The 25,633-nt window shown below is 43.4% G+C and overlaps 1 protein-coding gene across 1 annotated transcript; it reads left to right on the top strand.

Moving 5' to 3' along the window:
• Positions 1-414: 414 nt before the first annotated feature.
• LOC111217873 (synaptic vesicle glycoprotein 2C-like) lies at positions 415-25,317 on the top strand. Its single transcript, XM_022739888.1, has 12 exons — positions 415-1,021; positions 9,506-9,686; positions 11,560-11,711; positions 16,630-16,763; positions 17,531-17,620; positions 17,738-17,848; positions 17,958-18,046; positions 19,486-19,650; positions 20,818-20,951; positions 22,622-22,825; positions 22,910-23,069; positions 23,997-25,317. Exons 1-12 carry the CDS (start codon positions 415-417, stop codon positions 24,178-24,180), a joined length of 2,211 nt encoding a protein of 736 aa, XP_022595609.1. The 3' UTR covers positions 24,181-25,317.
• Positions 25,318-25,633: the final 316 nt, after the last annotated feature.

The raw sequence follows: 25,633 nt of genomic DNA, 5'->3' as shown, positions 1-25,633 counted from the left end.
TGAAGTTCTTCTCAGTGTGCCAAGAAATGCTGCAGTCAAGTGTTTGTGACAGACAGCTTTTAATCAAGCTAAATGTGCTTTTCTCTCTCTGTCCCCACAGGCTGATGGTCTCCTCTACTGAGCTCTGACACGACTGAGGATCTCTGCGGTTTGAGATCAACTGTCTCCATTTCAAGACTGTCTGGCTTCTCCACATCCAATGGAATCAGACATCATTACTTAATCATTAGTGTCCTGGCAGCTGAGTGGCTTTTCTGCACTGACAAACTGCCTTAAGTCTTGCTCTGTCTGGGGATAGAAGATCAGAAAGAAAGAAAAAACAGGTAGCTTATACTTGCTGCACCTGGCGGACCTAATAAAAGCTCTATAGAGTTGAAGCAAAAGTATTTTAGTGCCAGTTATCCCCGTGCCAAGATGGATGAAACGCACAACAACAGGACTTCCTTGGTCAAAGGTGCCAAGGACATCGCTAAAGAAGCCAAGAGGCACGCTGCCAAAAACTTCAGCAAAGCTGTTGATCGGGCCTCAGATGAATACTCCACTCATCGCAGCTACAACCGCTTCCAGAACGAGGACGAAGAAGAGAACAACTACAACGCTTACACTCAGCAAGACGGCCACTACGCCGACAACGCAGCCAATGATGAGGACGGGGCCTCCAGCGACGCCACGGAGGGCCACGACGATGAAGACGAGATCTACGAGGGGGAGTACCAAGGCGTGCCCGCCTACAATGATGGGAAGCTGCGGGACGGTCAGGTGGCTCTGGGCCAGCCGGTTTCTGACAGCGCCAAGAGCCGCAAGGAGCTGGAAAATGAGAGACAGGCGGACGAGGAGGAGCTGGCCCAGCAGTACGAGCTCATCATGCAGGAGTGTGGCCACGGGAGATTCCAGTGGCAGCTGTTCTTTGTACTCGGGCTTGCGCTCATGTCAGACGGCGTGGAGGTGTTCGTGGTGGGCTTTGTCCTGCCCAGTGCTGAGACAGACATGTGCGTCCCCAACTCTGGAGCCGGATGGCTGGGTAAGGATCTGCAATACAGTGGATTAAGTTATTAAGTATCCACACTTTGCCGAGTTGTTTGTTCTTCTTACACAGATACATTACAAACACTTCTATGTCTCACCTGTTTGGACTTATGCCAGGAACACACAGTGTGCGTGGTGGCTGCGTCACTGCTACTGCCAGCTCTATAATTCAGCATAGTTTGCCTTGGATAATGGTCATCAGCAGGCTACTCAAATGTTGGATTTCTTTTTATTATAAGTTAATTATTGATTTATTTTTGACAGAAAATGTCACTAAAGTACTAATGTCTCCACATGCAGCTGCTAAAATGGTTAAAGGATGTAATATTTGTCTGTTCCAACCTGTTTAATGGGCACTGAAATGAAAACCAATATGTGACGCAGCCGCCACGCACATGCCACCCTGCCAGTGCGTTCTGGCCTCTTACTGAGGGAATGACATATGTGGAGATGGGATAAAACACAAAAGCCTAAAGAGCAACTTAACACCCTTTGAAAATCTTATTAATTAAATTTGCTGATCTGTAGTTGAACTTGTCACCTTGCTGCAGTGATGTAAGAGCGCACTCCAGGGTGCACCAGTACACCATGACATCACTGTTGGGTGTGGCTACAGGTGAAGCAGATTAGCAGAATTTTTTAACATCAAACTCTTGATAGCTGAGGATTTTTTTTTCCAAACTTCTGAAATCTGAAGTCTGAAATATTTAATATTATAGAAAAATGTATATCACTTGAAACCACACTTTTGGGACTTTATAAGAGAGATGCTGGTTTAAAACATCAAAGTCCTCTTACAGGTCTTGGGAAGTACTACTGTATATGTGAAAATTGTATAACCTTTTGATTCAAGTAATGTTATTTGAAGCAAAATCAATTAGGTCTTTAGAGTAGAAGTTAGAATATGAAAAAATAATCAGAGGGTGTGTAGTTAGAAAGAAGTGAAGCTTACCGGACCTGTGTAGTCTGCCAATCATCTTTGCTTGCGGCTACATTAGCACTAGCATAACACAGCCCTGTCTATGACCGTACTGTTGGTGGTCAGGTTGCATTGTGGGAAATGTAAAAACCAGGCTTTGACATGGAGAATATGTCGATAAAAAAAAAAAGAAAAAAAGGTTAATATCTCTGGTTCTCTGAATTTTGACACCTTTTCTTTTAAACCGTTCATTGTGACTCCAACAATGTTACAGACGTGCAACGCTACATCAGCTGAGCGAGCCTCAAATTCACAGGAAAACACTCAACTTAATTGAATGACACTATTTGAAGTGACAACCAAACACACCGTGATGGAAGACAGTAGTGTCTGCGCTCAGAGACGGAAAGAGGAAGCAGCTTTTCAGAGTTTATATATTGATTACAATGAGTGGAAGCTTGAAGCACTTCACTTCACCAGACGTGTTGTTTGCGAGTCTGCGTGCAAACTATCTGAGGTTTGGATTCATTGCCAAGAATAGTGTGACTGTCACACAGTAGAGATCCTGAATATCTAATGGGAGAAGTGACAGCGAGAAATCCTGACTGTGGAGAGGTGCAGTGTGACAGCACAAATTCTTCTGGCACCGTTTGCAGAAGCCATGAATTCAGCTGGAACGACTCTGTAGGCACGGAAAATGTTTTCTGATTGGTGCAGATACACGGAAGTAAAAATACATGACATGTACAGACTGGTGTTACTATTTGGGTGTTGATGGAATTAGTGTCCCCGCTAACAACCTGCTAATGACCCGTGTTGTTCATAACACGCAGGGCTGTGCATGGAGAGCAGCGGTGGGTGACACTTTCAGCACTAATCTCATTGCTTTAGGAGCTGCGAGCAGGTTGTCATGGCACCAGGTATTTGGATACATGAGTAGGAGGTGTGTTAAGCACGATGGATCTCTCCCACACGAGGAGGGGAAAGTTGTGTTTGTCTGCCGCTAATGTGTCGGCATGTTTGTGAATGTGTGCTGTGTTCGATTCGGCTTCATTATTTGCTCTCGCTAATATCAAAAAAAAAAAAAAAAAAATGGCTGCAGAGCGCTTGCCGTTCTCTCAGCGTTGAAGTCACAATGTGACTGTGTGGTTTCATAAGCAGAAAAGTGAATGCTAACCTTATTTTGTTTGGGTTGCTCTTTTATTCACACAGATTATTCTGACTCATCTCTCAGAGGGAGACAGGAGGGAGAGAATAGAAAGAATGAGTCATTTTACCAACTCACTCGCTCACTGCATAAATAAAGGATGTGTGTGTGTGTGTGTGTGTGTTCACTTGTGGATGTACTTGGAAGAATAAACCTTACACAATGGAGCTGATTGGTGTTTTACCACAGTTTCTCTGTGAAGGTCACAGACTCTTTAAGTGGACAAGGAAAGGAGAGACTGAAGAGACATAAAATGAAATAAAACAGAGATCATCCTGTGCAGTCAATTCTGGTTACAGCTCAATCTTTAGCCAGAGTTGCAAATAATTTGAGCATTAATAGGTTTATTAGCATCATTTCAATGAACATAAATCATTCACATTCTCATTGCAAGTAACTGAAGTACTGCACATGCACTGAAAATGTATTAGTTGTATAGAAATAGTAGTTTTTCGTGAGACTGGGTTGTTGCAGCTGCTCTGAACGGCCACACTGGACACGTCTGTCATTTCAGAGAGGGGTAGAGATGCAATAACCTTTCAAAGAGGGATAATCCTGCACACTGTTGGACCGTCTCTCCTCTGAAGGGATTCATTGGTGCTGCATTTGTTTATGCACCTAAAAAGTGGAGGAAGTAGTTTTGTGAATAATGAGAAAAAGAGAATACTTGTTCCTCTCTCCTCTACAGTATCATCGCTTGTCAGATTTTTAATTTGGGAAAGTTACAAAAACCTGCTGAGCGCAACCTTGCTTTTGATCTCAGATGCTGTTGGACCGTCTGACAAGCTCTTTGACGGTTTTTAGTCTGAAAATGTTTTGAAGAGACGGTGGAGATTTCATAACGCGTCAACAATAATCCCCAACATCCCCATTAATAATTTCAATTCATATGGACATATTCAAGAAAAATGCAAACTGGAAATGGAAATTTACCTCCCGAACATCTTCATTTATCACCAGTACCAGAGACTTTGATGTTTTCTTTATTATCACCATATTATCTCCTAATTGTGACTAATCGCCTGTTCTTAAGCAGCATTTTAATTCAGCGTAAATTAAGCAAACTTAATAACTACCTAATGTGATTCACTGGTTAATTAAGCATTGCTTTAATAAAAAGTGTTACCTACACAACAGCACATGCAATACGTGACAAATATTAAAAGACACACCAATCTTCAAAGGTGAATAGGAGCCACTACTTAAAAACACAGGGTCTTTTGCATATCATGGCTTTCCCTTTTTAATATCATATAAAAGGTGAGATGTCGTCCAGATACGGGATGTTCCTTTTTTTTTTCTTCTTTCTTGTCTGTCCTCTCTTGTTGCCCTCCTGCTGTAATCCCTCTCTTACACTCTCTCTATGTCTCACAGCCATGCAGCCGATCTGAAGATACGGGCTGGAGTTAATCTCTGCAGCATTGTGCTTCACTGCAGTTTAGCCATGGTAGACTGGCTCACGTACCTCCCCAGAGAAAGAGAGGGAGAGCGCCGCTTTCATACACTTCCTATCACATTGCCCCCCCCACCTCCCCTCTCTCTTCCACCACATACTGTTTTAATTTGTCTGCAGTTGGCATTTTGTTGGGTGTTTGGTACAATGCGTGTGTGCCCTGCTGCAGGTGCTGCACAGAGTCAGGACCTGAAAGGAGCACGTCTGCGTCAGGGTCAGTGCGGGTGAGCTTTGTGTAACTGATGTTGCGGTTACTTTGAGTGCGCGATCGCAAAACGCCATCGACAGCCGAAGTGAACCAACACAATGCCAGTGATGAATAGGCTCTGCTGCAGCCCGAGGTTAGTTAATTAAACAATGCAGGGACAACAACATTTGCTAGGATCTCTTCATTCCCCCGTCTCTCTCGCTTTCTTCTTCACAACAAAGCACCACCACAGGATCTATTCACCTATTCACCGTCCAGACGAAGAGCTTTGCAATTCAATGTGGCTTCACCGTAAAAAAAAAAAAAAAAAAACCCTACGATTGAGTCGTTGTGTGTGTCTCTTGTGGCGTCGAGTATTGATTTGAGTGGACGACATGAAGAAAGAGCAGGAGTCATGTGTGAAGGCAACGTGTGAACGCTGCGACTTGTTTCCACAGTGAAGATGTTGAGCAATCAGAAAAGACTTAGAAATCAACCCCTGCATGAAAGAATTTCTAATATAATAAATCCATCACGTGAGAATGGATGGATGATGTCATCCTCTTCGCCAAATTCAACAAAAATATGTATTTTTTTTCTTTTGATTCTGAACAGATGAAAATGATCCTGATCTGCTGACCGGAGTGAACGACTCATCATTTCTGCCTCTTTGACTTGAATAGTTTCAAATGTTTTACAACAATAATTAGAGGCTGCACAATTAATGGAAGTTATAATTGAAATGGCAGTCTGGCTGAGTGCAATATATAAAAGGTAAAGATAAAAGTAAAATGTGTCACAACATTATCATGCATTGTTAGCAAGTGCTGTGGTGCTACAGAGACGCTCCGAGCTGACAGACGTGGAGGAACACGTGGGTAAAATCCCTACAACAAAAATCACATCATCATTTTTAAATTTTTCTTCTTAAATTAAATGAAATAACAAAATAAAAAAAAACTACCATTCCAACTGAAATTGCAATCGCAAATCTCAAAATGCCGTTCACAGTTAGATGAACTTAATTTAACTCAGACAGAAGTGCTGAGTGTTTCTGAGTGAACGGCACCGTTGCGAAAACAAATCAGCAGGTGTTGATGTAATTAATATCTGAGGGATATGCTTTGTTTCCAGGGGTCTGCTCTTCCTTCCTTCCCTCCTTCCCTCCCTCCCTCCCTCCCTCCCTCCTTGCCTCCCACTCCTCTGCTTTCGCTCCCTGCTGAAGCCCACCTGTCAATCAACGCACGCTCCTCTGGGAATCCCCTCATCTGTTGAAATCCTGAAGCTCTCACTTAATGTCCTGAATGTTCCCACTGAGGAAATTAGAGCTGGATTCTCCCGACTGCTGTCTGTCTGCCTGCGCTCTCCTCTCATCCATGCCAGGACACGGCATGGTGGGGGTGAGGAGGGGGAAAAAAAAAGAAAAGCAGAGCAGAAAGTTGTCAGGAGAGAATTACACTTACACATAAGAGCTAATTACTTCTGGAGACAACTTAAGCGTTAGCTGAAATAATCCCTGCAGATGCAGAGGGAAGCTGCACAGTGTACCGTTAAAGAGAGCGTAGACACTGTCTGCTGGGAACGTCTGCTTCAAGAGAAAGATTAGCACCACAGTTCAGGTGGGCTCAGCACAACTTTACTGAGACTGACTGTGTCACGGCATCAAACCACAGAGTTCCTGCTGGATTTTATACACATTTAAAGGACTGATTCACTCAAATTGTATATCTATATTTATATCTAGACATCTAAAGTCACTTAGCAGTTTTCTTTTTGAACTACTTTCTACTGAAGAAATGGAGACACATCTCAAAACCTTCCCTCCACAGTCAAAGTTTTCACGTATCCTGTGAAACATCTGAAGATGTTAACAGCTGTGCCGTGGCTGAACGTAGACACTGACGGAGAACTGCTGTCAGTACGCCACGTCCTTCAGTCTGAGCTTTTAACCAAAGATGCAATTATCATATTCTTGTGGAGTAATTACATCTTCTTGTCGCATTGTTAAAAGACTCAGGCTGTGTTCAGATTGTTCACTCACCCACTATATAGTTTTTTAGACTCGCTAGTGGATAAGTGCAGTCGACGCATTTCGGACGCTACTTAGATTTTAAATAGCTACATAATTATGTGCCGGATATTCGTAATTATGTATTATGTAGCAGGATGTCGTATGTAGCAATACGGAGGAGAGATGTCCAGGTGCTCTCACTGGGGGATAAAATCACATCAGCTAGCAGCTAACGTTAGCACCGAGCCTGTTAGCGAGATTATTGCTTCTTCTGCAGCAAGTTCACGAGACAGGCTGCAATGCATGATGGTCTAGCTTGATGGGTTTAGTATAAATCTTCTGTACTCTACATTTTTGTGTGCTAGGTGAAAATAGGAAAGTAGGACTGCAATATGGCTGATTCACTATATAGTGAGCGAGTAGATATTTCAAACACGGCCTTGTTTCAGTGCAGTTTCTTAATGTGAAGGACTTTTAATACTTTTTATGTCATTAATCTTTCATTAAAAATAATATAATACAGAATCACATCCTATACCACGATGTAGACTCAGCTTAGGTTTGGTTGTTGGCTGATGTTACTCACTTTGTGTTGATAGCAGGATAGAAACCAGACACCAGATATTCAGTTGTTAGTGTGGTTCCCTTCACGAGGCCAAACACTTGCTCCACTGCTTTTAATTGACCCTTGCTTATAAAAATAAAAACCCTGCTTTTCCTAAGGCGAGTGGAGGTTATAACATCTGACCCGAGTTTGAACCCTGCAGCAAAGCATAAATCCAGTCCCTGAAAGATTCATACTGCATCTCAAACACACCCCCCCCCCCTCCAACACCACCATCACCCTCCCCCTTTATTACAGATACAAGAAACCCAGCGTGAGGGGAGCCATAAAACAAATGAGCTGATGTTCCCAGATAGCATCTTCTTCGGTACACGCGTTCACACTCATTGTTTGTGTGTAGCAACACCAATCAGAAGATGTCAGCGGCAGTTTTGTGCAGAACGCAGCAGTTTTGATATTCACTTTGATATTTGTAAGCTAGCGGCGGTGGTAGCTCGCTCTTTCCGTCCCGCTGCCTACAGGAGAGCCTCCTCTGCAGTGGCGGTGCATAGATAGATCCAGTGGCTGTCACCTGTAATGAATCACTAGCTCTCAGCATCATGTCTGCGCAGCTTGATAAGACCCTCTACTTTCAGTGTATCTGCCCCATCACCTCAAACAGAGCGAGGGAGGAAGACAAAAAAAAAAAAGAAAAAGAGAAAGGAGGAGAAGGCTTCCTTTTCTCTGGCCGCTGCCTCGTCAAACAATCACATCTCCCCCTCCACACACATTAGCATTTTTATTAGCACATAGAGAGTAAAGTGGATTATTTACTGGCCTGACAACCCCCCCAACCGCCTTCTCCACCAGCCTTCTCCACCGCCCCCTTTTCCTTTATGCCGCATATTCCCGGGGGACAGGAAGAGAAATGACCCCGGACTTCCTGCGCACAAGCAGCAGCAAGAGACGAACGCCTGGACTGTAAAAAACAAAGCCGGGCTGCGAGGTCAGCTGCTGCTCTGCCCCCCCCCCCACCCCCCACCCCACAGTCACTTTACAGAATATCAGTTAGCAGACAGAGTCGTTTCACTCAGACACAATTAAAGCTGAGTTGAATCTCGATTATCCCACATGAGATATTTACTTTAAAGGCATCACATTACGATATTAGATACCAGTCGCAAATGCAAACATCTCCAAAGCAAAATAAACCCTCCACTGAAGCACATGAAGAGAGAACTCAGTTTTATCGTGTAACGCGGCACCAAACTGTTTGTGTTATCAGATGCTGATCCTGCCGCCGTGAGTTCATCTGAGTTCATGCAAACTCAGACATATCGACTTCCATAATTACAGGCAGGAAATGGAAAACTCTACCTCCCGGTCGAGTAGATCCGCAGCGCTGTGGCCTCACGGTCTTGCATCTCGTAGCCGCTCCAAGCCAAACTCAACTAATCGATCCCAACTCTGCTATTTATAGAGACTTACATTTTATGTGACCTCTCAGTGTTCTGTCGATAGCCGGGAAATAACAGAACCAATTTCAGTCTGAGCTCTGTTACTCTACTGATGCACTTGGAAAGCACCACTTAATGCTTCAGGTGATGGTTAGCAGGTGTGTGTATTTGTGTGCAGCTGTGTGTGTGTGTGTGTGTGTGTGTGTGTGTGTGTCTAATACCAATGCAATAATAGACCACTGGTATCTGCAGTGGCACCAGTTGTGAGAGCAATCAAAACAAATGCTAAAATCACATAGTTTGTCCACCAAAGAGCACCGTAAACCGTAACTGTCTCGCTCATCAAAATTCATTAATAATCTAGTTTGATTTATTAATAATCTTTGTCAAAGATATCATCTGTTTATGTTAAAAGACAAAACAAATATCGGCTGATACATTATCAGGTTTTTTGAAGCCTCAGATATCAGTGTTGGTTCTGGTTCTGGGACTGTGAATGTGAATGTGCAGTCAGTCAGATCTGGTTCTGGTCTGGTTCTCTGACTGCAAACTGTGTCTCCTTCTTTCCAAAGTTTAATGTTTTCTTTTATCCACTCAGCAGTTTCACTTACAAACATTTGACTCCAGATGGTTGTGATCATTTACATCTTTTTCCTCCCCTCTGTCTCCCCCTCCCTCCCTCCCTCCCTCCCTCCCTCCAGGTAGCATAGTGTATCTGGGGATGATGTTTGGAGCCTTTTTCTGGGGCGGCCTGTCAGACAAGCTGGGCCGTAAACAGTGCCTGCTGATATCCATGTCTGTCAACGGCTTCTTCGCCTTCCTCTCCTCCTTCGTTCAAGGCTACAGCATGTTCCTCCTCTGCCGCATGGTGTCTGGCTTTGGGTGAGTCCTCTTAACGCTTCTCCTTTGTCTCTCATCTCCTGTCTCTTCCCTGGATCACCCCGTCCTCCCCTGTGTGTTTGAGGCGACTGTAGCGTCTCCGAGGACTTTTCCTCCGTCTCTCCAGCCCGATCTGTCCTCCCACCGGTTCCTCTGCCGTCTCCCCTCCTCCTCCAAAGTCAAAGCACATGACAGGAGGTTATTCTAACTGCCTGGCACCAGCCCATCCTCATCCCCCTGAGTGTGTGTGTGTGTGTGTGTGTGTGTGTGTGTGTGTGTGTGTGTGTGTGTGTGTGTGTGTGTGGGAGATGGAAGGAACAAAGCAGAACAGGAACTTGCAGGAATGAGCCGAGCGCGCTAAATGAACATCTGGCGGTGAGCGCTGGTGTGGTCTGCTTGGCTGCCCACGTCCTCGATGAATGACACGCCCCTCCCGTCAGATCAGTGATCTGACATCCCTGTTCACACAGTACATGTCTCATAGAGGTCAGCTAAAGTTCAAAGGTCAGGCTACTGAGGGAAATGGAAAGTAAATGCTATGAAACAAGCATCATTATGAGACACAGTTCTTAAATTTGACCAGTGATGATGAGTTGAGCTGATGCAGGTCGATGATGAGCCTCAGTTACAGTAAGGTGTTTTACCTGTACTGGGTAGAGCTGTCAAAACCAGGAAGTGTTACTGCTCTTCTATTTTCAGACATATAAAATCATTTGTGTAAAGTGTACATACCTCGATATCACCCTTTAGAGGCCACCAGTCCAGCCTGTTCCCAGTTTAATCATCACCAGATTTACATTCGCTTCTGTTTAATTACAGTTGTATAAGCAACTATAAGGAGAAGAAAAAAAAAACTGCCACTTCCTTAATGGCTTTGCTTTAAATTTTTAATCAGTAGCTTTAGCTTTTATTTCATCTATTAATTCTCAGGTTTATAGTAGAGGTTGAAACACATTCATTCTTTAGCTTTAATACCTTTGAGAATCTGTACGATTGTTGTGGAAATGTGCCCGAGCGAACGGATCTATAGTGTTTGGAGCTGTGGTTGTATTGGTGACGGTGTAACGGATCTCTAAGGGGAATGCTGGGACTTCTATTTCTTTTCTTTCTTTTTTTTTGTTCTTTTTACACCCTCAGTCCGGGAGGAATACGATCCAGCCCCGAGAGTTGTTGTCAGATTGACTTAGATTCTCCTTGTTCTGTTAAGATTTTCCTTACCTCATTAACTCGGTGACCATCGTGATCATTAAGACCGTGATCTTAATGCCTTAAGAAGATAAATATGTGGGAATAACACATCATAAATCCATTACTGGATACATATATTTTATCTATTGTATTTACATATATGTAACAAATATACTCAACTCACTATAATCCAAACATTTATTCAACAGCCTCTGGTTCTGTCCGGTAATGCAACAGTGAAGACGCCTCAGAGATTAAATTACACACTTGTAATATCCTGTGTGCTGCATTATGCTTCTTCTTTCATTTTCCTCGGTCAGTTGATGACAACATGGCTTCCTCCAACAAATCTGCAGCGGGCAGCGTCGCTGCTTCCTGATGGTTCAGGTTTTAAAACAGGCCTGAACAGTCGACCGCTCGACCCTGTTTCTGCCCTGATGGCGAAAAATTAGTCGAAATCTGACGTCCTCAAAGGCTCATTGCATAATCACAAGTTGCATGTTTGACTTTTTTACAGTATTTTAAGAGTTCATATCATTCACAGTTCAGTTGCTTCTATTATTTCAAACTCCAAACGCCCTGATGAATTTACGTAACCATGAATCTGTTTTGAATGTTGTTGTTTTTTTTTGTTTTTTTTGCATGTGTGACCGAGGCACACAGAGTTAATTACAGACTGTATTTGCAGGATTGGTGGAGCTGTGCCAATAGTATTCTCGTACTTTGCGGAGGTGTTGGCTCGAGAGAAGAGAGGAGAGCATCTGAGCTGGCTCTGCATGTTCTGGATGATCGGAGGGATTTATGCCTCAGCCATGGCCTGGGCCATCATCCCGCACTACGGTGAGTGACAGCTGTGACCTGATGCAGCAGTCATGATGTGAGCACCGAGCTGTGGACACTGCACCACAGAGTTTTGTCATAATAGGAACATAACAATTACAACAAATTATAATCGTTAAAAGAAAACTGCTGCGTTCATAATTTATTCTTTAAGGTGCTGGTGAGACATGAAGTCAGATCCAGGAAGTTGAGTTTGGGTTTATAGGCTCATCAGACACTAAAACCCTGCACAGCAAATTAACTCCAAGTACCATGAGACAAGATTTTACAATCAGGTAATCTACCAAGAATGTGTGCAACATGTATTTGATTGGCCAGCGTGCACTTCGCCGGATGATGTCACACTGCATTGCAGCAAAAGTTGAGTCAAGTTCAACCTTTTTGCCACAGGCCCGTTACAGTCGGTACCTTGGCTGTGTGACCTGATTGGCTCCATTTGAAATGCATTTTGTCGTGAGGGGCTCAAGTTGGTCTGAATCCGGCTTTAGAGACAAGACAAGAAATTTGAACCACTACTAGAGACCCAACCAGAGGATCTGAGGCAGTAAACATGTTGTAGGGAATTACCAGATCAGGAGTTGAAAAAACAGCAATCAAGTATCCAGTGCAGGGAAACAGAGACTGAAGTAATACGGTCACTCATCTCGGAGAGAAAGTTGAAGATGAAGTTTTCGTGCCGCGGCGTTTTCGACTCAGCCTGTCAAAACAGTTGTTCAGTGACTGCGGCTCTGGAGGAGAAAATAGCCGCGATGATGAAGGGCTGCATCGACTCGGGCTTCGAAGGACACACATTTATAATACAAAGCTGTAAGAAAACCGAGCGCACAGTCTCAAAGACTTGGGTGTCCACAATGCAGCTATTGAGTTGCATTATGGAGAATTTAAGATCCAGTGTTTTAGAGTTTGATCCATACTGGAGACTAAAAGCTACAGATACTGACTATTTGTTTATTCTGTATATTTTCAACTTATCGATCGCGTAATGAAAACTCACTGGAGTACAAAGCCTGGCAGCAGCATGTCGTATTAGCTGTAGCCTGCTGAGACCAGAATAAAGTGCATTACAATAATTTAGTGAGGATGGGAGATAAAAGCAAGGATGAAATTCTCCAGATGAGCGAATGAGTGAAAAGAACCTGATCCTGGTTTTATGCCTCAGCATAAAGAGAGTCAAAGATTACAGGCTTCAGACACCTGGACTGGACAGAGGGGGAGTCGTGACCTGGTCATTTAACTGTAGGACATCCAGCAGATAATGGAAGACGTAATACGTACTAATACAGTAATGTACTTTACGTAATGTGCGTTGCTCGAAGTGCAAGAAATGAAGGAAGAGACCTTCTTCTCTACACAGAGGACACAGATACAGATGGTGTGTAGAATTGGTGCAAATTAAAGATAAAGTGACTTAATGTGCATCTTTTCCAAACTGGAGAAGTTTCTCTCTGTCAGGAATCATTGGCGTCACTAGTTTAAACATTACAGCAAATAGAGATGCCAGTAAAGTTTGACTTTGCGGCACGGTTGTTGCTCTTGACGACGCTTCCCTGCTGTAGTGAAACACATACATCGCAACATGATTCATAAATCCCCCAGTCCCGGGGCTTAATTTAGAAATCAAGACCCTCCGGGGTAGCACGCAAACACACACACGCAAACACACACACACACACACACACACACACACACACACACACACAGAGACACACACAAAGCAGGTGGCGGTGTAGGTGGAGGCTCTGACAATAGCAGCAGCAGAAAAAGCAACAAAGCGTATGTCAGCCTGCACGGTGGATGCGCACATGAAAGCCTTTTACAGCAAATTGGTCCCAGAATCAGTAAAGTGAGAAACACAGAGGGAGGGGGGGGGGGGGGCATCAGGCTTGACACGACGAAGAAGGATGAAATGTTCAGTTTTTTATTTTTTGCAGCAACTTTTCCAAAACTGTACCGGAGCAGCGTGCTGTAGTCTTAAAAATATACATAATGTCTATAAACGGTATTTGTGTTAATTTCATGGGATTTTATGTGACCGTGTTGGAGGCAGTAAAAAAAAAAAAAAAAAAGTAAAAGCCCGGCTGATATTACAAATCTCATAAAACTGTAGCGAGGCCGAGCTGGAGGATAACAGAGAGGGGAGGAGGTGTGTGTCACAGGATAAGAACAAAATGAGCGAAATGAAATCAATCTGGCGAGTAGGGCTGTGGACGGGGAAAGAAGAGCAGAGAAAGAGATTAGGAGGACAAGGGGGGGGGGGGGGGGGGGGCGCTTGATTTATGTGGCCTGTGTCAGGGATAATCGAACGGTGGAGGGATACAGCAGAGGGCTGGAGGGAGGCGGAGAGAGAAAACAAAGAGAAAAGGCACAGAGTGAAACAGTATTAAAAGAAAGGAGGAGAGAAGGGATGAGCAAAGAGGAAAAGGACAAAGTCTCTGACGGGAGCAGTTCTCCTCCGAGTGTGTGTGTGTGGCTCTGTAATGCACAGGCGCCGGGTTGATTAAGTACCTCCACCGAGTGGCGTTCTTATCTGGAATAAAGTCACAAGACCGATGAAAACTTCTCCACAACATGTAAAGAAAACTTATCTGAACTTCTTCGGTCTTGGCTGCGAATCGAGACCCTTAAAGAGAACATCACATGCTGCGCAGGGAATAATCTGATGCAGCTGCACAAAGTGGGATTATGTTGTTTACAATCCCCTCGTCCCTCATGTTTAGGAAGGTAATTGTGGGGATGGCAAACTATGAGAACGACTACCATAGAGAGGTAATGGCAGAATCAAAATGCTGACACTTCAAATCAAAACCAGGGTTTGATTTTATCTTTTAAGGAGCCGTTTGTAAGTTTTGCTCACAGATGGATGCACACGTTTGTATCTCTGTTAAAGATATAAGTTTCCATCTTCAGTCTGTGTGTCTGTCTTCACAAACTTTACTTGTGTGAGTGCGAGAGCGCCGACGGAGGCTCATAATTGAGGTCAATTGATTAGACGCCACTGTTTTAACTCATTTTCTTTCTCCGAGATGCAGCGGTGTGTGGGTAATAGGTTCCGCCGCAGTGCTCTTTGCATTGACTGGTGGACAAAGGTCAGATAACTCTTTGTGCGCGTGTGTGTGTGTCATTTTATCTTCTTTAAGAAGTCAAGAATGTGATGGAGAAAAAGAAGTGGGAAGTTCGACAAAAAGAAAATCCGCCTGCTGTGACTGGCTTTATACTGTGTGTGTGTGTGTGTGTGTGTGTGTGTGTGTGTGTGTGTCGCAGTGTATGATGTTAGTGTTTGTCTGTATGCTTTTCTGTATAACAGTATATGTGTGTGTTCATGCACGCATAGTGCTTAAAAATTTGTGTGACAGCACTGAACGATGGCCAAGGACATCGTGTGTGTGTGTGTGTGTGTGTGTGTGTGTGTGTGTGTGTGTGTGTGTGTGTGTGTGTGTGTGTGTGTGTGTGTGCGCGCACGTCTCAGTTGTGCTCACTTACTGTAGAGTAGGGACATAAATCTTGCTGAGTATCTGAATCAGTCAGCCATCCCCTCCAGTCCATTATAGCTATAATCCCCCTAATGAGGTTTGTACTGGTACAGGCTGGAGCAGGCCCACAGGCCACACACACACACACACACACACATTCCTACCCTACCACCAGCAGACGGTTGGACTACGCCAACCAGGTGTGGACCACCATTATTTTGAAAAAACACAAACACTAAACTGCTTTTGTAATTTTCTCTTAAAAATTGTGGAGGGGACTTACAGCTCTAGACGATGTCGACCTCCACTGTGTTTTGAGTACTGCTACTGCCACTGCTGCCAACTAATTGATTCTCCTGTGACTTCCTGTGTGTGGTCAACAGGAAACACACATACATTTCGCCAGATTAGTAAAAAAAAAGCAAATGTGGGTCATGTTCCTCTGAGGACCGCCAGGCTCCTTCCCTAATGTAACAAGCCAGCTTCACGGGAGCTGAACTAATGAAGCATGTAGTCACTTCTTAACAAGTTTTTCGCAAGGAAATTATCCTAAAATTGCCAACGATGTGCAAATATCAGTATAAACTCAAACACATTTTTGTGATAATGAGTTCATAATGAGTTTTGATCTTTAACTCCAATTTACATCTCTCTGTCATGCCCAGGGATTAAAGCTCTTCCTTTGATAACATACCAATATTGTTCTTCTTCTAATGGAATAAAACAGAACATCTGAAGAGAGAGTTCTGCAGTGCAGAGAGCCCAACACACAAATAACATGTCCCCGCTTTACAAGTTGACTTTGCAATTAAGGTATGAGTGAATTCTGCATTAGATAAATAAATTGTGGTTTCTGGATTTGACCCCTGGATGGAAACAGCAGTGTCTCTGTCCATGGTGCTGAAAGCTTCAACCTCAGGCTTCATCCCGTTCAGACCGCTGCACCCCATAGCAACTTCCCAGACCTCCCTAGCAACCACTTGAAGATGCCGAGCAGCCACACCAATCACCGTAGCAACCCTGGCACAGCTTGCAAACATGTAGCAGCGACCTGGTGACACCAAAGAAAAACTACCTGAACGCAGAGAAAGTATCCACGCCGTGTAGCGTTCACCGGCTGTAGCAACACCTCAGCAGCTAAATACGCTGTCCGAAATATTCTGCAAACACCTCGGTAAAAACCTTTTTAACATCATCAGCTTGTGGCAGAGAAACAGCTGGTGTGTTTGTCCGTGAGCGTAACAGAGTGAAATATAAAAACCTGCAGTGACTCCAACCTTGAAGGAAAGAGAAAAATAAATGAAATGGAGTGAAAACTACAGAAGCTATAAATCAAGTTTTTGTGTGTTTGTTTCATTAAAGTTTTTTCATGTTATATAGGATTGAATTTACGACATACGACATTATTTCTGACTATATATGTGTGTGTGTCCTCGTCCTTTGTGCAGGCTGGAGTTTCAGCATGGGCTCAGCCTACCAGTTCCACAGCTGGAGAGTGTTTGTGGTGGTGTGTGCGCTGCCGTGCGTCTCTGCAGTGGTCGCTCTCACTTTTATGCCTGAGAGCCCTCGCTTCTACCTGGAGGTGAGAGAGAGAGAGAGAGACAGTGTTTTGTTGTGGTGCTGGCGGCGCCTTCTTTTCCCTTAATGACAGTTATAATGATACGTATGGATAAGAAAATGTATTTGCTTTATTTTAAGAAAAACAAACGCAGATTTCAAACTATTATCAAACTCCCAGGGTCGGGGGGAGAGTTGAGAGGGGGCATGAAGGAAGAGATGTAAAACCCTACTCGCCACAAAAAATCTTTAGTCCTTCTCGGAGTCATAACTCAGTCAAATCTGAACATTTAGACATGACACACACACATCTCTAATGTCTATGGCCATAAATCTGCTTAGAATCTTTCTCCTCTTTGTAAAAGTAAACGTGAAGTGATAGCTGTCGATACATGCGTGAGCACATTGCAAACAGGAAGTGCTAGTGGCTAATTTGGCGTACTTTTTTATGGTGCCAGTTTGCCCAACGTGAACACATTAAGGCTAAAAAAAAAAATGTGTAGCCCATAACTGATTCGCTCGGAGTTGTGCCAACATTATACTTCTAATTACGTCCCCAGAGAGAGATTTATGAGGAGGGGGGCGAACTTTGAAAACTCCTGGGCACACATGATTTGTTTAATTATTGTAAACATGTTTTATAATTTTCTCACAAATATAGAAAAGTTACCCGTGTAACGATATAATGAGAGTATAAAGAGAATCCAAATCCAAGAAACTCCTCAGGAATAAAAGCCAGATCAAGTCCAGCCACACGTAAACATAATACGTTCAAGTTGTCTTTTCTCCTAGATGGGTAAACACGACGAGGCCTGGATGGTGCTCAAACACATCCACGACACCAACATGCGCGCCCGCGGAGAGCCGGAGAGAGTCTTCACTGTGAGTTCACACACACACACACACACACACACACACTGGCCTCTACACTTGGCAACCCCCCCCCCCCTGCTGCTGCAGTGCCGTCAGCAGGTGACAGATCAGTGTCTCCCCCTGCAGGTGAACCGGATAAAAATCCCCAAACAGCTGGACGAGCTGGTGGAGATGCAGAATGAGTCAGCCAACCCTGTGCTCAAGGTCCTCCTCAAGATCAAGGCCGAGCTCAGAGGAGTATGCCGCTGCTTTGTCTTTGCCCTGGTTTGTTTTATACTCCGTTTTTTTTGTTTACGGTTGTAAAAGATTTCTAATTATATAAAAATTGTTTCCCTTTTATAAATAGATCTGGTTGACTTTTATGAGATGCTTCAACTACCCAGTAAAGGACAACACTATGAAACTGGCTGCAGTCTGGTTCACTCTGTCTTTTGGGTAAGAAGTTTGCTGCAGAGTCTTTGGCTTCACCTCCAGCTCGACTCCTGCACCTCTCTTGTGTTGTCATTGTTTGCCTCCGTCATGTTGAAGGATGCTGTATTCTGCCCCGGATGATACTTAGCTGAGTCACCACTACTTTCCTGCTTAATAACTGATTTTCATTGTAGCTCTCGTCTCTGAGGCAGATGCTCTCGCACTTATATCGTCCTGATGAATGTTGACAGGTGAAATTAGAAGGAGAGAACTGATTTTTTTTTTTTTTTTCCTGCTGGCTGCTTCGATGAATTACAGTGTGAACATGTTGGAAATTTTCAGCCCTGAGGAAAATCTTTAAAAATTAAAAAGAGACAAAAGTAGGTTGTGTTATAATACAAAAAAAATAGTAATTTATTCTATTCTATTCTGGTTTCATATTTTCTTTTTGTCTGACTTCCTCGCTCAGACACAATCTACTCCACAACACTGTCATTTCCTCTTTTTTCATTTTTTTATGGACATACACACACATGTATAGACATTTAAAGACACAAACACAAACACACACACACACACACACATTTAGCTGCTATGTTACCAGATTTAATTAAGATGAATCGCAGTCACAAAGTCACTATTTACTCTATTTACTTCACCCTGGCCTTTTGTTCAGCACTGTGCAGCATTTCATTCAATAAAGATTTATTGAAGAAGGAAACTAACTGGCTTGCTAAAGGACAGTTAGCAGTTAGCTGCTCTGTCACTCACTTTTATCCAAAATACCTCCTAACTGTCAGTAGACGCACAAGCAGATTTACTTCACCACTAATCACAGCGTTTCCATTGGAATTAACTAAATTTTCTGTAAAGTGTTGATGCTGGGGTCGAACAATTAATTGAAATATTATTGAAATTACAATATGACTAATTCAATATTGATTAGCAGGAGCTGAAAGTGTTGCGGTGCTACACGGACGCCTACTGACTGAAGGGAACACGCTAAGAAAAATCCCATCATCGCCAGTTTTTAAAAAAAAAAATTTTTCTGTGAAAATGAAACGTAAAAGTGAACACTCCAGCTGAAATCAAGACTCGTGTCGCAATCGCAATATCTGCCCAAATATGATTTGTTTTTCATATCGTTCAGCTCTTGACACCAAACACCACCAGAGGGACCAATTCAGCCTCTGCCAGTAAAAAATATGAACCCTTGGTGCGTCGTGGAAACCCCTCTGCTGATTGGGTCACCACATGCGTCGCCTATCCTCAGAGGAGATGTGATTGGTGGCTCTGAAACCTAATCTGCGCCCTTCTTAGGAAATGTTTTGTCCATTTCCTCTCTTGCATTTACATGTGCTTTCATTGGCTACAGGTGATCGGTATTAACCATGATACTAAAATGAGCCTCAGATGATTCAGGCGACCCGTAGCAGAATGACGCGCTGTGTCGTTGTGTCCAGGTACTACGGGCTGTCTGTGTGGTTCCCTGACGTCATCAAGCACCTTCAGGCCGACGAGTACGCCTCCAGAGTGAAGATCCACAACAACGAACGCATTGAAGACTTCACCTTCAACTTCACCCTGGAAAACCAGATCCACAGAAACTCTGTCTTTATGAACGACAGGTAAAAAAAAAGAAAGAAAAGAAGTATGATTAAGAGATTGTTAAACCTCGTGAGCCTCCCTCGGCGCGGTGTTGTGTTTAAGGCTTGCTGCTTGTCCCGCTGTGGGATGGCAGGGACTATTCGTCATTCCCACAAACAGCACACCTCTGCTGGTAATATTCATCCTGCCTCCTTTATCTCTCTCACCACCAGGAAATTAAAAGGCGTATCTCTCTCTCTCTCTCTCTCTCTCTCTCTCTCTCTCTCTCTCTCTCTCTCCCCCCCACTTTGCCTCTGAGTCCTTGTACTCATCAAACACACACACACACACACAGCACTACATCACTAGTGTGTGTGTGTGCTAGTGCGTGGGTTTGAGTGATCTTCTCAACTACACGAGAGATGTATATATATATTTATTTGGATTGTGTTTTTGTTCTTTTCCATCCTCGCTGGAGACGTTTATTAAGAGAAAAAAATGGAAGAGCAGTATCACGATACTGTGTGCAGCAGCATGCGACAGATACAGAGATCAATAACAGACTGGCAAGGCCCTGTCATGTTAGACATGCTGAAGGACACTTTATACTTAAGTAGCAGCATCCCTTTGTAAAACTGCTCTGTTACAAGTAGAAGCTGAGCATTTAAAGTTTTACTGAAGTAAAAGTAGAGAAGTTGATGCCTGATGTTTTCCTCAGGAGTCGGCAGAGACCAAAAGTGTTAGATTCACCAGGAGGTCAGAAACATGAAAACAAGCGACTGTTTGCTAACAAGTTCACTACATCAATTTAAAAAGTGTGTCGTGTTCACTTGTACCTGCTGAACAGTGGTTCCCAACCTGTGGGCGGACAAATCATTTGCAAGCAGTAAAATGTACAAAATGTAATGATTATAACGATAATGAATCAGAACAGAAAAATGGAGCTCCCCCTGCTTTCAGCTCAGTCCTATCATTAAAAATACAAAGTGCTCTCAGAACGTGTCGTTTGGTCTCCGTGTGGTTACGAGGTCGCGTGTGGGCCGCCAACATTTTGAGATTTTCGAGTGAGCTGTGAAATGGAAAAGGTTGGGAACTGCTGTGGTAGAGTCTTATCACTGCTGTCAGAAATATGTTACCAACCTGTTAATCCTGATACTTACATTCATGTCCTCTCCTCCTCCTCCTCCTCCTCCTCCTCCTCCTCACAGGTTCATCACTATGAAGTTCAAGTCAGTCACGTTCATCGACTCGTCTTTCATCAACTGTTATTTTGAAGACGTCTCCTCAGTGGGATCCTCCTTCAATAACTGTACCATTGTGGATTCCTTCTTCTACAACACGGGTGAGTGTCCACCTGCGCTGAGGTGTCCCCCCCCCCCCCTCAGAAAATCCTATTATATACAGTAGGTGCCTCACACATGAGTCTCAATCAGCCGCTGTGTCTCGCTCAGACAGTTCATTTTAGCTCTAATGTCCAAGAGAAGAAAGAATGGGTTTGAGCATTTATGGCTTTGCTTTATGTCACTAAATTACTGCTTAACCTCTCTGGCCCTGCACAGATTGGCTCTCTGAAGTCATGTGACTGTAGCTAGCTGAGAAACTGAAACAGGCTGGGCTGCAGAGTGTTTGTTTTTTTTGTATCTGATGTTTTAGATTCAAGACACTAAGGAATTTAAACTTCCTGCTTCCCCCGTTCACTCGCTGAATAATTCATCGCAGCATGTTTTGTTTTGTAAAGATGTCTGAAACCGAGGCCTCTGTATCTGATGCATCAAATCGCACCTGTGCTGAATCCCAGCGATGATATGAAAGTGTAGTCCGATCATTTTGTGGCTGAACCCCAACACAAGCGGGAGGAAGAGGAAAAAGCAGGAGAGGCATTTTAACTGTTCTGAGAGAACCGGAGCTGAATCAGACCTTGTGGGAGCGCCGGGTGGAAAAACTAGTTCCCTCCAGCGCTCGGGGGGGGGGGGGCATTGAAACAGTAAGGGCACGTCAGGTTGCTGGTAATGCCCCATGGGAAATGCAGTCTCTTTGCCCCCAGCAATGTGTCTCTGGAGAGCGGAGCATAAAGAGAAACGAGGGGGAGAGGAAATGAGAGGGGGGGGGGGGCAGGAGGGTGTGCACACGGAAATATTTTTCACACTGCTGCAGCTGCTAAAGTTTATTAATACATCATTTCTATTTAAGGAAAGAGCCCACAGACATTTAACCTACACAGAATATTAGTGTGATACAGTCACATACAGTAAAGATGCAAGATCCCATTGAACCCGCAACAGTTTGACACTTATGAATAAAATTCTGCTTCTCTTTATTATTATTTTTACTTCTTTACATGTCGAAGTTTGTTTTTGGAATAAATTGGTTTTTCATCAAACCTGATTGGGCTCAAAATGTTGTAGTTTTTTCTAAATGTAATTAAGTAAAAAAGAAAAGAACAAAAAAGAAGCAGAAATCAAGGGGGAATTTTTGGACAAGAAGGAGGTGCATGTGTTTTGCACCCTGACAGCCAAGATAATAAAACTGTCAATTAAAAATCATATTAAAAACATCCTCAAAGCAACTTAAGGCGGCTCCATAAGGTGGCTGAATTAATTCACTCACTACATCAGCTTCATTAAACGTCCAGACACCAACTAGTGTTTCTAAGATGGAGTAATATTACTTGTAACTACTTATAAAATACAACTTCAATTAGGAATATTCACCATGTGAGCATAAAATAAACTATTTATTATAGAAATTGCAGGAAAATAGTGACAGGCAATTTCTTTCTGCTGCTGCACGAATGTGTGCGTCTATTTATTATTAAAAGCACGACACGACAGTAGCCAAGTCTAAAACCATCAATCAAACAAATGAACACTTCCAGATCAAAATCACCAGCAGTCAGAAGAATCTGTCACAAAAAAATCTTACTGTGGAAGTTTTCCAGTTGTTAAAAGCGTCATCTTCAAGCATTAATTCAACACAGTGCGAAAACTGAACTCTTGTCTCTCACGTTTACAGATGTCGATGACACCAAGCTAACGAATTCAAGGGTGATCAACAGCTCCTTCCACCACAACAAGACGGGCTGTCAGATGACCTTTGAAGATGATTACAGCGCCTACTGGGTCTACTTCGTCAACTTCCTGGGAACGCTGGCCGTGCTGCCTGGAAACATCGTCTCTGCTCTCCTCATGGACAAAATAGGGCGTCTTAGCATGTTGGGTATGACATCACACTGTCCCTGGTCTCCTTTTCACCTGAAAAAATTAGGCTTGTCGTGTTGATGTGTCGCGTTGTGTCCTGCAGGAGGCTCCATGGTGCTGTCAGGCATCAGCTGCTTCTTCCTCTGGTTCGGCACCAGCGAGTCCATGATGATCTTCATGCTGTGTCTCTACAACGGCCTCAGCATCTCCGCCTGGAACTCCCTGGATGTGGTCACCACCGAGCTGTACCCGACAGACAGGAGGTGAGTGCTGCACACGCAAAGTTTTCGCTATCGCTACATAGCTGACGTTAGCATTAACAGCTGTTTAATTAACAGACTAGAAGAAATCTATTAACAGACTTGTTTTGCTTCTATCGCTACTTTTCTTCTACTGAAGTTAGCATGCTAACCAGCTAGCTGCGGTCTGGCCTGGTCTCAGAATACTGAGTCACTGTGGCGTCCGGCGTCTGCTCTCAGTTCAGCATGAGAAGACGAAGAAGTAGAGCTGATCAGAGGTTGAAATCTAAAGAAAGGTGACAAAGGTCGCTTCGTTAAATTTTGTTGACTACTGATGCCGTGAACTTGCTCTTTGTTCTTTGTTTGAAGGAAAACAGCTGCTTCAAAACACATCTGGTAATGTGACTCATAAAACCTCCTTCAGGGGCATCGTTCACATCTCTCATGTCCCCCTCCTGACAGACTGTTCTCACCTGTTTACAATCTAATCTTTATCGTCATTATTAGAAGTATTAAAATCTCAAAATATAATCACTCAAAATCTCTGATTTGTTTCAACAGTGGTGTTAATTTTCCTTTCATAAAAGTCAGACCACATCTCTTGAGCTCAATTTTAGCTTCGAGCTACGAATCCAAACTTATTTGAAAAAGTTGCCTGGAATAGATACGTATACAAGTGAAGTAAGATTCTGCCACTGCAGTGAATATGAGTTGCTCGCCTTATATTTAATTCTGGATGATCATTAGAAACATGACAAAGCCACCATCTTTTTTTCCAATTGGGAGATTTGAATTTGGATTGGCCATTAAAAGTTCTTCCATGAGAAACTTTTTCAGAATAAAATACAGTGCAGTAGCTACTTCAAGTTTTCCAGAGATGGAATGACACAAACATACAGCACATGTCTGACCCTCTCCTCTACATCTTCGTCCTTGTCTCCTTGTTTTCAGGGGCACAGGATTTGGCTTCTGTAACGCCATGTGTAAGCTGGCAGCCGTGCTGGGCAACCTGATCTTTGGCTCGCTGGTTGGCATCACCAAGGCTATCCCCATCCTGCTGGCATCGTCCGTGCTGGTTGGCGGCGGCCTGGTGGGGCTCCGACTGCCAGACACTCGTGCCAATGTCCTCATGTAAACCTCAACACAGAGCAGTTATGTTGTTTACCAGGTATTTACTCAGTTTTACTGAATAACTCGTTCGCGGGCGACAGTACGGTTTATTTGAATATCACTAACACGTCGCGTAGCTGTGATCATTCTTGTGTTTATTATTTGACAAATAATGTCAGCATGTCCACAAACTCAAATACAGGACACTGATTGTTATTCCGTTGTTTCTGAGTAAAATACCTGGTAAATTAGGAGAATGAAATGCAGTTTAACTTTGCAGAGAGCTGCGGATATAAAGAGTTTGAAGACAACAATCAAAGGTTTAAAAAATCTGGAAATCCGTTCACCACAGCCCCGGGTGTTCTGGTTACTCTTAGGACACAAGCTAGAGTTATTAGTGGTTAAAAAAACTCTGTATATCAGCAGCTCATTATCTTCCATGGGCGGTTTCACACATGCAACCCACAAACGCATGTGTCAAAGCTGCAAAAGGCTTGAACTTCCAACAACATCCCCCTTTTCAAAATCCTGCCATGACATGTTGTTTTTACACTTTTTCTGTGCAAATTAAACAAACAACATATTACACGTTGGCTTTGCAGGTGCTGGTAAGTGGATTTGGTTCTCTTTGGACAGAGCCAGGCTAGCTGTTTCCCTCTGCTTTCAGTCTTTATGCTAAGCTAAGCTAACTGGCTGCTGGCTCTAACTTCATGAGAGCGGTATCAGCAATGCTCAGCAAGAAAGTGAATAACTGTGTATAATTCAACAAGAAGCACGAGTCATGTTGTAGCAGCTGAGTATTTGTGATTAGTTTTTTTTTTCTTTGTTATTTATTGCTTTACCAGTTTCTGAACCTGCGATCAATATCCCACTGATGTTTGATGATGTTCAAGCCTTTTGCCGCACTTTGCAAGAATGACAAGGCCATAGAGAAAAAAAAAGAAAAGAAAAAAGATCAATAACGATATAGTAGTTTAGTCAAAAACCGGCAACTTCAGCAGCTACATTTCTAAAGTGAAAAGAAGTTTACATTTTCTGCTTTTTACAGTAAGAGACTTTTGAGATTGGAAACCTTTTGTCTGAATGCTTCCTCTCTCCCTCTCTCGTGTCTGTGTTGTGTTCGTCTCGTGGCGCCGAGCTCACCATGAAGGGCTTTGCTCTCAGTCGTAATCTGATCTGTCAAGAAGAATTTATACTGTAGGAAACCTCTGCTGTTATAAAAAAAAAAAATATGCTCTTCTCCTTGTGTTTTTTTTTTTTTTTGTTCCCCCTCCTCTCTATCTGTCTCACTGTCATGGTGTCTCTCGACCCGTCTTGTCCTCCTGTCCTCTCTGTTTATCTCTTCCTGCCTTGCTGCTGCTCCCTCCAAAACTCAAAGGCCTTTCTCAAATGTCGTGCCTCTCTCTCCATTGAGCTCGTCTCTCCTTCCAAACCTTGCTGGAAGCTTTGCTGCTCTGCCCTGCTTTTTTTTGGTCTCT

The sequence above is a fragment of the Seriola dumerili genome, unplaced genomic scaffold, assembly GCF_002260705.1.
Source record: "Seriola dumerili isolate Sdu_G_001 unplaced genomic scaffold, Sdu_1.0 BDQW01000047.1, whole genome shotgun sequence".
NCBI lineage: Eukaryota > Metazoa > Chordata > Actinopteri > Carangiformes > Carangidae > Seriola > Seriola dumerili.
Note: the sequence above shows the minus strand (reverse complement) of the source record. Positions and strands in the feature narration are given on the sequence as shown.